At 41.5% G+C, this 14,206-nt stretch overlaps 1 protein-coding gene across 49 annotated transcripts in view; it reads right to left on the reverse strand.

The window, feature by feature from the left end:
* The window catches only part of PARD3 (par-3 family cell polarity regulator), a 717,421-nt gene that overhangs the window by 191,601 nt on the left and 511,614 nt on the right, over window positions 1-14,206 (reverse strand). For 2 of the 49 annotated variants that reach the window (XM_045361924.2, XM_045361923.2), the window contains one exon: window positions 12,819-12,940. The exons of the other annotated variants lie outside the window; for them this stretch is intronic. In XM_045361924.2, the coding sequence (XP_045217859.1) occupies window positions 12,910-12,940 (31 nt within the window). In that variant the 3' untranslated portion in view covers window positions 12,819-12,909. Of the gene's footprint in view, window positions 1-12,818; window positions 12,941-14,206 lie in introns of those variants that run through there. 49 annotated transcript variants of the gene reach the window in all.

The raw sequence follows: 14,206 nt of genomic DNA on the forward strand, positions 1-14,206 counted from the left end.
CCTCAAAGTCAACCCACAGTGGCCAACACAGTGCAGGGAGGAGCCCAGTGCCTCTCAAAAGGCTAAGAGCAGGACTAATTGAGACAACTGCAAATAAACACCAATAGATATTCAGGCCAAAGCTGCTACTCCAGCTGATAAAGACTGTCAGTACTGAAAACAAAAGGAAAACAACAATCCATGAGTCAGAACTGATTTTCATTTTCTCCTCATTGTTTCTGATGCTATTTGGGTACTCTCCAGTTGGTGATGGCTTCACGCACTTTCTATTATGTTGGCTGTTAATAAGTGCTTTCTCTCTAATCAGACGGCTGTCCACCAGCTGTGTGTTTAGACATCGGTGGAAGACACTTCTGAAGGGAGAGGTCCTTTTCCTTTGCTGACCAGACTAAATGGAAACAGAATAAAAATTCCACTTTCATGACTCAGAGAATGTCCATCTTACAAGATAAATAATGTTTACAGAAATTCTGTCAAATAGACAGGAGTGTAGCCAAAGAGTAAAGCATAGAACTTGGAGAATAAAATATAATAAGAACTGCATGGATAAAACTAATTTGAGTGTGGGACCTTCTCAAAAAGGAGTTCCACAGGAAAAATGCTATACAAATTTTTGTTTGTTCATTAAAATTAAGAAAGATAAAATCTTAGTGGTAGCCCACTTACAGACTGTAATGGTATCTAACTATTACCAAAATGACCAAACAGCTAACTGGTTACATGGTCTACCTTTTTAAAAATAATAATTAGTTCATAAAACTTTATTACTGAAAATATATAAAAAAAAAAAATCAAAATTGTGTCACAGTAGGAAACACATGTAAGTCTACACTTTCCTGGGAAATACACTTTCAGAAATAATTCCAGTTAAAATGTTTCTGAATGCAATAAACGGAGAGTACATAATACACAGACTGACTCACAAAATTAAAAATGCATGTACAAATAAAAAGTTTGCATTAATAGTTTGAACATACCAAAGACTTTATGTCCCTTTGGATAGACATGAAAGATGGACACTGTTGCCCTGAAAAACAAAGATATCTGCAAATTATAGTACATTACAATTTTTTTTGCAAGTCATGGGAATAGAAGCATTCATGAATCTTGGAAAAACAAACCCTGGGAAAACACAATCCGGAAATGTATGCAAGTACATAGTGGGGGCTCCTGATTATGTGTTATAATGGTTAAATGTCACAATATTTTAAAACAATACTGGAAAAGGAAAGCTTTCTAAAAAGATAATTTTGGCCAGGCGTGGTAGCTGACACCTGTAATCCCAACACTCTGGGAGGCCAAGATAGGAGGATCACTTAAGGTCAGGAGTTCAAGACCACCCTGGATAACAAAGTGAGAAATTATCTCTACAAATAAATGAATGAATGAATGTGCATGCCTGTGGTCCCAGCTACATGGGAGGCTGAGGCAAGAGGCTGCAGAGAGCCGTGCTTGCTCTACTGCACTCTAGGCTGTCCAAACTGGGTGACAGAGCAAGGGTGACAGAGCAAGGCCTTGTTTAAAAAAAAAAATGGCGAGGCTGGGGGCAATTTTAAAGCTTGGACTTTGACAAAACAATTTACTGACTATAAGTACTTTTTTTGTTCTGTAAGCATGAGAGAAGACTGGAACTAGGCAGCTAATTTAGAGTAGCTGATACTATGAAGATCCTTAACCCACAGATATCTCTAGGAAGGTCGTATGCAGCAGGACAACTCCCAACACACAAGAGAAAGGCAGAGACAGTGAATGACAGTCCTCACCACGGAGGGTAAGAAGCGATCCTACAGGCAGCAAAATCAATCACCAAATTTATTTTTCCTGCAAGTTTTGTTATGTTAAGTATTTACTTACAAATTAATTCCTTATATCCTAAAAGCTACAATCCTTTGTGAAAATCTGCAATTAGGATTCATATATCACCTAAATTGTCATTTCTATTGCTCAAAAACTATGGAAATCTGGCACAGGTGTTGTGCCTGTGTTTGTATCACAGTGTCAGGAAAAAAGCTCTGCTTCTTAAAACAGGGATATGCGATATTCTTAACTTGAACAAGCATTAGCATCGGCGATGCTAGCCACACCTGCATCATACAGAAACGATTCAAGTATATCACAGAGTGCTGGGTAACCCTTCAAAATAGGCCCAGTTGACACTCATTGACTAAACACTCCATGTAGCCAAGACCAGGAGGACTTTCTGACCTCTCAGCAGGAACGATGTTGACCACATCATTCTAATTAATTAAAAACACATCCTTGCTTTACTGGCTTTGACCGCACTCTTTTGCTTTTCCTCCTCTCTCTGCAGTGGCCTCTTCTCAGTTACCAACAGCTCCTTCCTCTGCCCCACTCCTGCCCTGCGCTCCAGTGATATTCGAAGGGGCCTTAGAACTCTCTCCGGCCACCTTCTATTCCTCTATATGCACTTTCCAGACCATCCGTTCACTCACACTGCCATGGTTTCAAGCACTATCTGACATGTCTTTGATTTCCAAACCTCTACAGTGCCAGCCCTTCCCCCTCTTCCACCCTCCCGTTACCTCCAGGTAGACCTATCACAGGCATATCAGATGCAACATGTCACATGTCCTCCAAACAGGATCCTCTTCCAGTATTTACTGGTGTGTGACTATCCACCCAGCTGACCAGGCTAAAACTGTGGCTGTGGCAATTCTTTCTTATTGTTCTTTCTCCTTTCTTTTCTTTTCTTTTTTTTGTTTAAACATCAAACCAAATAAGCAAGTCCCCTGGAGTCTACCCGAGAAATACATCTATATGTCTCTGTCCCTACGGCTACCTCCATCTCTGGCCATGATTTTTACAAAAGCTGCCTCACGGTTCCTGGCATCACTCTGGTCTAGCCCTTCAGTTCACTCTACACATTGTGGTTAAAGGAATCTAATTTTCTAAACACTGTAAACTTTATCAAGCTATTCTCTTGAATGGTTACCCACTATCTTTAGGAGCAGAGCCAAGCCATATCAAGAGTCATTTAAAATGAGAGGCCACCTGCCTCTCCAATGCCTCCAGGCTCCTCATCCCACCCTTGCAAACTGAGAGGATTTCCACCATTTAAATGGTGTTCTTCAAATTCTGTTGTGGAACTCACTGAAGACTTGAAATTGATTTAGTGGCACTTACTTACCATTTTTAAAAAATGAATTGCAGACTACTGGTACCAACAGCAGCAGCTAATACCCACAAAGTACTTACTTTGTACCAGGAGGAGTTCTAAAATGCTTTGTATCTATTAATTCACATTAGCTTCAAAACAACCCTGTGAGGCAGGTACCATTACTATCCACACTTCACAACTGAAAAAGTAAAACACAAAGAGGTTAATTAACTGGTCCCACATACAAGGCTGCTGAGCACACAGCTGGGATTTGAACACAGGACATCAAACTTTAGAGTTTAGGTTCTTAGCCACTACTCTATGCTGTTGCTCAATAAAATATATCACACTGCATTACACTGAGAAGGGCAGGTATCTTTTGTTTTGTGAAATGCTTATTTTAGCTATTTGTGCCCATACCTGTACACAAGGTTGCAAAGTAGGATGTATTTCTTCTCACAGATGATACCAAAAAGTTTAAATCCCACTGATGCAAAACACTCCTTTCTCCCCTTTTGAGTTCAGAGAAAGAAGTCGAAACCTCTTTCACACCTCAGTTTTAATGTCATTTTTCAGAAGAAGGCAGATGGCTTCTAGTCTGAGCCAGGCCCATTTGTGGCAAGTTCCCACAATTTCCCCATCTCCCTTTCATGAGGTCCTGGAGCAGGACCTACTTACTCAGCGACTGTCCTCTCTCCTGTATCCACCACTAAATCTCCAACACCTCTAACAGTGCCAAGGATGTAGTAGGCATTCCAGTAAATATTTGTTGAATGTATGAAACAAATGGTTTTACCTCTCAATTACTAAAAACATCACACCTGCTCCACAACCAAATTAAAAAAAATCCACCTGCTCATCATTAGAAACCATTTTTGCCAGGTGAGCAATAAAATGCTCAGAATTTATTTTACTGCCCAGGTGATTTTTTTTTTTTTCAACGCAGGTAAAATTTTATGTGAATGTGTTCTGCCTAAGTGATTATCAATGCTTTGCCACTGTGCTCAAAGTAACATCAGGCAACTGGCTGTTGCTACGGCCTAGAAAGAACATCAGAGGAAAATTTCCATCCTGTTAAGAGTACCTACTTGCAGTTGATCTAATCTTTACTTTCTCAAAATTGTTCCAGAATCAAGATATCCTGAGATAAATTAAACAGATGTCATCACTTTCTCAATTAAGAAAATGATTTTATTCTTGACACTGAGCTTAAGACATCCACTCCAAAAAAAAAAAAAAAATCTTTTTACTACTATAAAAGGAGATACAATTTTTAAAAAGGAAAGAAATCTGAAATTCTAGGAATTCAAAAGTTCAATTTGGGATGTTTTCCTAATAGATAAAATCAACTATAAAAGCAGGAATTCGATAAAATGTTTTTTTTTTGTTTTTCCCCTACAATCTTCAGTTAGTGGAAATTTACAAAGGTCAGGTTGGAGGACCCCAGACAGATGTGAGTCAGGTGATGCTGAGCTTGAATAACCCCGCCAAGGAGCAAAGCCCTGAGAGGTGAGCCTGTACCCACCAAGGATCAGCCAATTGTGATCTGGGCGGCACTGACAGGGCATGGTTGAGGTGGAGAGGAAGACAAGGAAACAGAGGAAAGAGCAGAGGATGCAAAAACTGCTAACACATTCTGTGGAAAAGAAGAATGACCTCATGATTGTTTTGATAGGGGAAAACAAGAGGCAGCAATGGTGGAGCAAGGTGGAGGCACAAGGCGGCATGCAGTAAGGAAAGGGGAAAATGAGGGTGGGAACAGGAAGAGGCAGAGAATGTGCAGGACAGAGCCACCTGGAAGGAAGAGAGCTGGAGGAAAGAGGGCATTGTTTTAAAATCACCCACGTTCGTGTTCTGGAGCAGGGACGGCTGCCATCGCATCTATACAGACAGGTTTGAGGGTCTGTGAAGAGGGAGAGGAATGGGACAGCAGGTAAGTTTTTCATTAGCAGTAAAAATCCTTCAGAATTATTTTGGTGCCGGGCACTGTGTTCCATGCCTGTAATCCCAGCACTTTGGGAGGCCGAGGTGGGAGAATCACTCGAAGCCAGGAGTGTGAGACCAGCCAGGGCAACAAAGTGAGTCCCCATGTCTACAAAATTAAATATATATATATTATTTTGGGAAGAGAAGAGACCATAGACACAGAAAACTATAGAAATCAAGTAGGAACAAGCCGTGAAGGTCAGGTTCAAAAAATACTAACTTCTGCATTTCCAAGCTAGTAACAGACATCTTTTTTCCATAGCACTCACAAGAGCAATGCCATGTCGCATAGCAATCTTGGCTCCCACACAGGTTTCGGGGGTGCCAAAACCTACCCAGAAGGGCAAAGGCGGCTCAGATGGTGCAGAAGAGTGTTAGGAACATGGCCTTTGAGGTTGACCATTGTTCAAATTTGTTGTGACTCAATTACCTTGTGACCTTGGTAAGTTAGTTCTTCTCCAAACCTTTATGTTTTAGTTTCTTCATGCATAAAACAGGGCTAAAATTAGTACCTTATAGGGTTATTATGAGGCGTAAAGGGGTTATTGAAAACAATGTTCTCTGCAGTGTCTGCCAGTATCAACATGCAACGAATGCTGACTGCTAGCCACAGTATTGGCTATATAAGAAATAGCTTATTGTTTGCCTTAAAAAGTCAGAATGACTAACATACCACCTAACAAAATCAGAAATGTAATAAAACTGGTAATAGATAATCCTCTAAGTTAGCCAGGAGAGTGGAAATTGAGAAACCTTAATACAGCCAGTTAGAAAAATTCTGTAGTTGGTTTCCATCATTTCAAAGTATCTGTTCAGTTCATTTCAAAGTATCTGTTCCTTTGTATGAGCACAGACTGTAAAGTTCTTCCTTTATTTCCTTTTTTTAAAAAAAGACTAACATTACTAGATAATATTGTCATTATAAAAGAAAGGGAAGGCACAGTATAAATATTATAAAGTCATGGGAGAAGAAACTAAGAAGGTGAGGTAGTCATCAGTCTGTGAAGGCATACCTCAGATCCAGGTCCCAGGTGTGGGCTGGGCCCTGGTGCCTCTGGAGAAATGTGTGGATACCAAGCAACGGTAGTGAAAGCGAAAGCCCAAGAGCGCCTCCAGTGGGCGAGGCAGAGGTTGTCTGTAAGTGGCCCATGGCTGGGGCCTTCAGAAGGGAGGCCTTCCACTCGCTCATTTGCTCTGCAGCAGCTGCCCACAAAGCTTGTAAGGAGTAAAACCAGTTTTGACTTCTTTAGAAACAGAATCTTACACATCTCCCGGACCCTGATGTTTTGAGGCATAGGCAGATATGAAAGGACAATTTTAACACAAACTCTTTGCTTAAATCTATCACCATTCAACTATACAATCTTCAGCCTGAAAACAGGGAATTGCCCAACATGGAATATTTAATCTGGTAATCATAATTATCTTTCCTGACAGCCTTATGTAGAGAATACTTAAATCATGGCTAGGCATGGTGGTGCATGCCTGCAATCCTAGTAGTCTGGGAGGCCAGGCAGGAGGACCACTTGAGGCCAGGAGTTTGAAAATGCCCTGGGCAACAAAGTGAGACCCTATCTCTACAAAAAGTAAAAAAAAAAAAAAAAAAAAAAAAATAGCTGGGCATGGTGACATGCATCTATAGTCCCAGCTACTCAGGAGACCAAGGCAGGAGAATCACCCAGGAGTTCAAGGTTGCAAGGACCACATTACTGCACACCATCCAGCCTGAGTGACAGAGCAAGATCCTGTCTCTAAAAAAAAATTTTTTTATTGAAAAAATTCAAAATTAAGCAAGGCATGGGAGCTCACGCCTGTAATCCCAGCACTTTGAGAGGCCCAGGTGGGCGGATCATCTGAGGTCCGGAGTTTAAGACCAGCCTGGCATACATAGTGAAACCTTGTCTCTGCGAAATTAGGTGGGTATGGTGGTGGCTCATGCCCATAATCGCAGCTACTTGGGAGGCTTGAGGGAGAACTGATTGAACCCAGGAGGCAGAGGTTGCAGTGGGCTGAGATCGCACCAGTGCACACCAGCCTGGGTGACAGAGCAAGAATGTCTCAAAAATAAAAACAAAATTAATTTTTTTTTAATTTACAAAAATCATCTATGGCTATTTTTAGCAGAATAAAAGAACTTCAATAATAAACCGGGCTGGCCGTGGTGGCTCACACCTGTAATCCCAGCATTTTAGGAGGCCGAGGTGGGTGGATCATAAGGTCAGGAGTTTGAGACCAGGCTGATGAAACCCCATCTCTACTAAAATTACAAAATTAGCCAGGTGTGGTGGTACATGCCTGTAATCCCAGCTACTTGGGAGGCTGAGGCAGGAGAATCACTTGAACCTGGGAGGTGGAGGTTGCAATGAGCCAAAATTGTGCCACTGCACTCAAGCCTGGGCAACAAGAACGAAACTCCATCTCAAAATAATAATAATAATAATAAAAAACAACCAAATACCATGATGTAGATCCATGGAGCATGAAAGGCTGCTCTTTGGGGACTGTCTGTGTAGTCACAGGTATGTACATATACAAAGGCAGAGACGACAGTGACACTGCCTTCCAAAGACGGGAACGCCAGCACTGTCCTGGTATGAAGACTTGTCATAAATTGCAAAATTACCCCCAACAGAAGTTTCCAGCATATGCTATTTACCACTGATTCCAAAAGTTTTATTTATTCATTCACTTAACACTGTTTTAGTCTGGATTTCATCACAAGCAGACCCTGGGACAAGGATTCAGGACAGTGGTTTAAGGGAAGAAACACTTGGGAGGGAAGTGGAGACGTCATAGTGGGGAGGAGAGGCTGTCACAAAGGAGTGTTACTGAGCCTGTGACACTGTGGGTAAGTGGAACACAACCCCACAGGCAAACTCTGGGAGCGGGGTAGGGGCTGCTGCCTCTTGACCTGAAATGTGCACAGGAATCTCCAGGGTTGTTAAGCTGCACATTCTGACGTCAGCAGATGTGGGAAGGGCCTGGGATTCCACATTTCCGACAAGCTCCTGGTCTGAGGGTGAAGGGTGCAGACCTTATGACTTAGTGCTATAAACCCAAGGGCCGTGGGGACTAGGGTACATTTACACTGGGATGAAGGCTGCTTCAAGGTGTTATTCCTGGACACATCCAGCAGGCCCAGATGGAAACACAGAGCTGCCTTCCTAGGCTTCGGAGAGGCCTCGGGCACAGAGGCAGAGAATGGCCACTAAAGGGGTTTGGCAATGCGCATCTGTTACACTTACTGGGCACTGATGATGGACGCACCATGCAGTCTGCCAGGGATACAGCAGGGGAAAAATCGGTTAACATTCTCTGTCAATGTCAATGTATATTTATATCAAATGAGTGGGACCTATCATATCTCAGGTAGGAGTGCAAATGCGAAAAATGATGCCAAAAAGTGGGTTAGAAAGCGTCAGGGTGGGAGGGAGCGGAGTTTGAAAATCTGACTAGACCCTCTACAAAGCTGACTCTTGAATAAAGATGTTAAAGGTGCAAGAGTGAACCTAGGAATACCTGAGAAAAGGCTATTCCAGGTAGAGGGAGGAGCAAGGGAAAAGGCTCTAGTGGACCCGGCTGGTTCAGGGAAGAGTAAAGTTACTGAACAAAAGAGCGGTAGGGACAAGGTCAGAGAGGTTGGGGTGGGGGACCAAGTTCTGCAGGACCCTAAGGATTTGGCTTTTGCTCTGTGTGGCGCTGAGGGCTACTGGGGCATTGAACAGAGGAGGGAAAAGTGACTTCTCGCCGTGGTGGTGAGAGTATACTGCAGGAAGCCGGGGTTGAGGCGGGGAGCATAGTGACAGGGCTACTGCCTAAGCCCGGAAGAGAGCACTCGGAGCTTGGACCACTGCAGCACAGTAGCAGAAGTGGGGGAGCTGAAAAGTAGGATGGCAGATGTGTACCAGAAACACAGCTGATGGACTTCTGCTTTTACACATTCATAAACTGCTTGTGGGGCATAAGGGAAAATCAGGTGTCAAGGATCACTCCAAAGCCTTGGATCTAACCTATTGAGAAGACAGAATTGCCATTATCTAAGAAAGGGAAGGCTCACGGGAGCAGTTTGCGGGGAGGGGGAATCCAGCAGTGAGGTGGGAGCCTGTGAAGTTTCAAGTGTCTGGTTGATCTCCAAGTGAATGTGTCAAGAAGACGGTTGAGACTACAAATGAAGAGTTCCAAGAAAATGTCCAGGCAGGAGAGGTGAATTTGAGAGTCATCTGCCTATAGGCTGTATTTAGATCACAAAGGCTCTGTTTCCTGAGAATATCAAAACTCTGTGTTACCAAAAAGAGAGAAAAAAAAAAAAGGATTTTGGACTGCTGAGCCCTGGCGCACAACGAGACCTGGAGGACAGAGTATGGCACAGAATTAGCAAAGGAGACAAGACAGGGTAGGCCGAGGAGGAGGAGGGAAAGCTGGTAAAGGTGATCTCAAAGGAGAGCCAAGATCAACATGCTGGGTACTGCTGGAGGACCATGATGAGGGATGAAAATGGACCCGGACTTCCCAAGGAAGTGGGAACTGGTGACCTGGATGAGAACAGGATTTCTTGAGCAGAAGGGGTGAAGGATTCATTGAAGCAAGTTCAAGAGAGAATGGAAAAAAAAAGACAGCAAATAAATCAAAGGGTCTGCTGTGATGGGCACAAGAGGACATGAGATCGTAGTTGGAGAGTAAGTAGGGCTAAGAGAGAATTTTCTCTAAGATGGAGGAGGTGACAGCATGGTTCAAAACAATGTGAATGACCCTGTAAAGAGAAGAGCAATGCCAGGGGTAGTGGCTCATGCCTCATCTCAGCATGCTGGGAGGCAGAGGCCAGAGGATTGCTTGAGGCCAGAAGTTTGAGACCAACCTGGTCAAGAAAGTGAGATCCCACCTCTATATAAAATGTAAAAAGTAGTAGGCACAGTGGTGCATGTCTGTAGTCCCAGCTACTGGGAAGGCTGAGGTGGGAGCATCACTTGAGCCCAGCAGTTCAAGGTGCCTGTGAGGCATGATTACACCACTGTACTGCTGCTGGGCAACAGAGCAAGACCCTGTCTAAAAAAAAAAAAAAAAAAAAAAAAAAAGGCAGTCACAGAGGGATCAGATCGATTTAGAAGAGAGAAGAAAGAATTAAAAATTGTTGGGGCAATGTCCTGCAAGAGGCAAGAGAGGACCAGAATGGTTTTTTGGGAGCTTGGCCTTGGCTTACAGCATGGGATGGAGGTGGGGGCAGAGGTTCAACCATCCCCCGCCATAAAAAAAGAGTAGTCATGGATGATGCAGAAAGGATTAAGAATTGCCTGCCTCAGAGGACCACAATGGTTTGGCTCTTGGCTTAAAGCATGAGATCCAAGTGGGCAAAAGGGTCAACCATCAAAAAAAAAAAAAAAAAAATTGCAAGCAGAAAGGTTAATAGGAGACCTGGTTATTTCACTATGATCCAAAATTTAATCTGATTTTAGTCTTTTGCTTCTAAATTGGCTATTATTAAACAAAGGTCAGAAGAAAACCATTCGACACTCAATTAGGAAAGAGGTCCCCCAGTGAATTCTTTAAAACATTGTCAGGATAAAACAATTACCTTTATACACTAATTTGTAGCTTGATAAAAATACATTTAGGAATAACATGTACTTGATCTATTATCTTTAATGTAAACAATATGGAGACTTAACGGTAACAAGCATTCAGAAGGAATATTTCCAACATATGTTGTGAATGTCATTAGCTGAGCTTGTCTTCTAAGTGCATTTTTCAATGGTGTGATAGTATTTATTTACCCTATGTTATTAGAAAGTGAATAGTCAGTAGCCTTCAATTTTCACATCAATTGCAGAAAAAAGATTCTATTTTCCACACAGCCTGGAATTGAAATTGACTTAGCATCTCAGAACTGTCAAGAATTTCTTTTGCGAAAAGGTTTGCTTTACAGAGACTATAAAGTAGGTGTCATCCTTGACACTTGCATTCTATATTCACGCCACAGGTCTATGGAAAAGAAACGTTAAAGAACGTCAGAAAAGGTCTGAGAGAGGCCCGGCCGTCATGCTTTGTGCCTCCTCAGCTTCCTCTGCATTCAGCCTGGGCGCTGTGGATGTCAGAGGTTCTCTATTTAAAACTGCTAACCAGGAAAAGAAGAATACTTGAAGAATATGATATCAGCTACCTTAGAACTTGTCTTTGCTAGCAGGTCAGTTGGACATTTATTTTCCTGTGTTAAAAATGGGAACCTCTGCTTCAATTCAAATTAACAGACGCATACGTTAAGTCCTTAGGATTTACAAATTCAGAACTCATTCCAAGGAAACCTCTCAGCATGTATAATTACAAACCACAGCTGTTCTTTGTCCAGGTGACAAACAAGAAAGCAAATAAAATTATGTAAAATCTCACTGTGTTTCACTTGAAGAAGCATTGCTTTCTATGTGCGTACTTTAACTGCATTCCTTAAATCATCAGCAGATTGCACAGGATGCCACTTGATGTACCAGTATGAAACTGGTTACATTAATCCCCATGGCAATTAGGGCCCAAGTCATCAAAAACTAGCATGACCAAATAAACGCTCTTCTGTGTGTCTCCTTACTAGAACTGAGGGCTTTCACTTGGGCGGGGGTGAGGGTAGGACTGCAAACTGCTCTCACGTCAGAGCAGAGGTCAAGCCTTCTCACAGGCACTCAACCCAATCCACAATACCCTTTATCAGATGGTTTTCAAGACTTCAGTTATTTATTTTTATTTTTTATTTTCAAATTTTTGTTAATAGAGACAAGGGCTTACTGTGTGGCCCAGGCTTGTCTCAAACTCCTGTGCCTGGAATTACAGGTGTCAGCCAATGCACCCAACCCATGTTTATTTTCAGTAAGAATGCAATACTAACATTTTTCAGGAAAAAGAGCTAACTAAATAAATAGTCTCTGTCTCAAATTCTGGGAAGCCATGAATACTGAAACTGTGAATTAAGGTTTCTTACAAGAGAGAAGGCTTCAATCCAAAGTAAGGACCATTGGAGATCCACCTGCACTAGCATTGGATCTGTGGTTGAAACGGTTGGTCGGGCAGAGTCTTTGCAGAAACATTTATGAAAGAATGTGTGCTCTCTCGACACATGGTCTCAGCAAACCTTAGGATTACTATGTGCCAAAGTAGCTCTGCTTTTTTCACACAGGAAGAACTTGCTGGTTCAGCCATCTAACCACAGAAATTTATTTTCCTAGGCCACCAGCCCTGCAACCGTCCATTTTTGGTCTAAACTCTGTAATCCACAAAGGGACTGAAACCTTTGCCAAAACTGGTCCATCTGGTCATGAATCTATCCGTTGCATCTCATCCCTGATGGGTGACTGTACCAGCCCACGGACCTCTTTGCCTCTGGCCTGCATCACCTGTGACATCTGCCTGTGTCCCAAGTCATTGGTGGTTACACAACACAACCAAATGGGTGGTGGCCCTTAACAGAATCTTGAAAACTCTGATTCTAACATCCAATGGGTGTGTGCTGATGATTTCTGAATACGCCAGCAGTGAGAGGACTATGGTTTTCCACTATGAAAAGGGGCCAATAAAGAAAGGAAAGAGAAACAAACATATCTCTGCCTTTTCAAGCAGTAATTTAAACCCCAAGCTTGAAATTAAGATCAAAAAGTTCCAAATGGATTAATAAGGAAATTACTAAACCATCAAACTGCTGATGTCGTAAACAAAATTCGTCAACAGCCACTAAGAATTCATTAAAAGTAAATTTATTGTTTGTTTAAAAAAAAACAACAACTGTGCAATATGTGCTGCTCAAGACATGTTTTGAATCGCTTTGTTGTTCATCTCTTCTCGGGCTTCAGTTTGGCAAGGCTAAATGAGAGACATGGTACAGACACACAGTTAGTACAGGTGAGGAAAGCAACAAGAATCTGTGTTCTTTTCTCAAACGCCTAGGATGTATAATCCAAACTACAACATTCAGTTTTAAAACCTGATCATGTTCATTGTGTTCTGAAAATGATCATATTCTAAAAAGGAAAAGAGAGCAATATATCTGATTTCAACCAAACAAGGTTACAAACTAAATTATCTATTTCCTCTTCAAAACTGAATAAAACAATGCTTCGGGGACTCAGGTAATCATTTTAAATGTAATTGGAGGATTCAATTTTAATGGTAATATTGCAACATTACTTTTGCTTTAGCTTTCTGCAGTGATAGGTTCTCAGCTATCACATATGGACAACAGCTAGAAATAAATCCGAGACATGTACAATAAGGTCGCGTCTAAGAACCTTCAATTTTAGAGTACATACAATTTTATGATATTCAAACGATAACAGTTCCAATTTCGTAGCAAAGCAATATCAAATTATACTTACTCTAGGGCTCACAAAAAGAGAGCACATGATTTTAATTTCTTAATATCTGAAAATACAGTATTTTACTATCTTGCTGGTTATTTCAGTTTGGAGATTAAAAGCTAAGGCAAAACCATGTTGCTTAAGAAGGCTGCTTTCCTTTAAAAACGAACACATTTAAAACATTAAAAAACATCTCTCCCTTCTCCTAAAGAACACACTCAATTTCCTCTTTCATGACAATTTCATATAATTGAAGAATTCTCAGAAATATCCTCCAGCATTAAATTTGAATAGCTGAGTGTCTGAGATCAAACATACACAGACTCAAACTTTGTGCTCCCCGCTCTGCTCTGCACTCTGCACACAGAATGATTACATTTACAAGTCATGTTTACCTGTTTTGTAAGCACACTCAGGTTTCTCAGATACAAAGGCATTTTAATTAAGGTGACAGAAGCTCCTTGTGTGCAAAAGATGTAGTATGTACGAGGAGAAATTAATACAAACAGGAAAAACTTTGCATTTGTTATTTGATTCCTTATAGATTTAAATTTCTGATTTAAGACTTGCATTAAGGCGGCTTTTGTAGTTCATATACTCCATAATTTATAAACAGAAGAGTGATTCATATGACTCACAACATTCTTTCCTAGAGCTGTTTATCAATAATTAAAGCATCTTTGTGACTACCATTCAATGTGTGAAACAGAAAACCATGCTATCTGTATATACCAATGACTAAAAATTACCTACTCATTTCCTCTGGTACAGT

The sequence above is a fragment of the Macaca fascicularis genome, chromosome 9 (assembly GCF_037993035.2).
Source record: "Macaca fascicularis isolate 582-1 chromosome 9, T2T-MFA8v1.1".
NCBI classification, from domain to species: domain Eukaryota; kingdom Metazoa; phylum Chordata; class Mammalia; order Primates; family Cercopithecidae; genus Macaca; species Macaca fascicularis.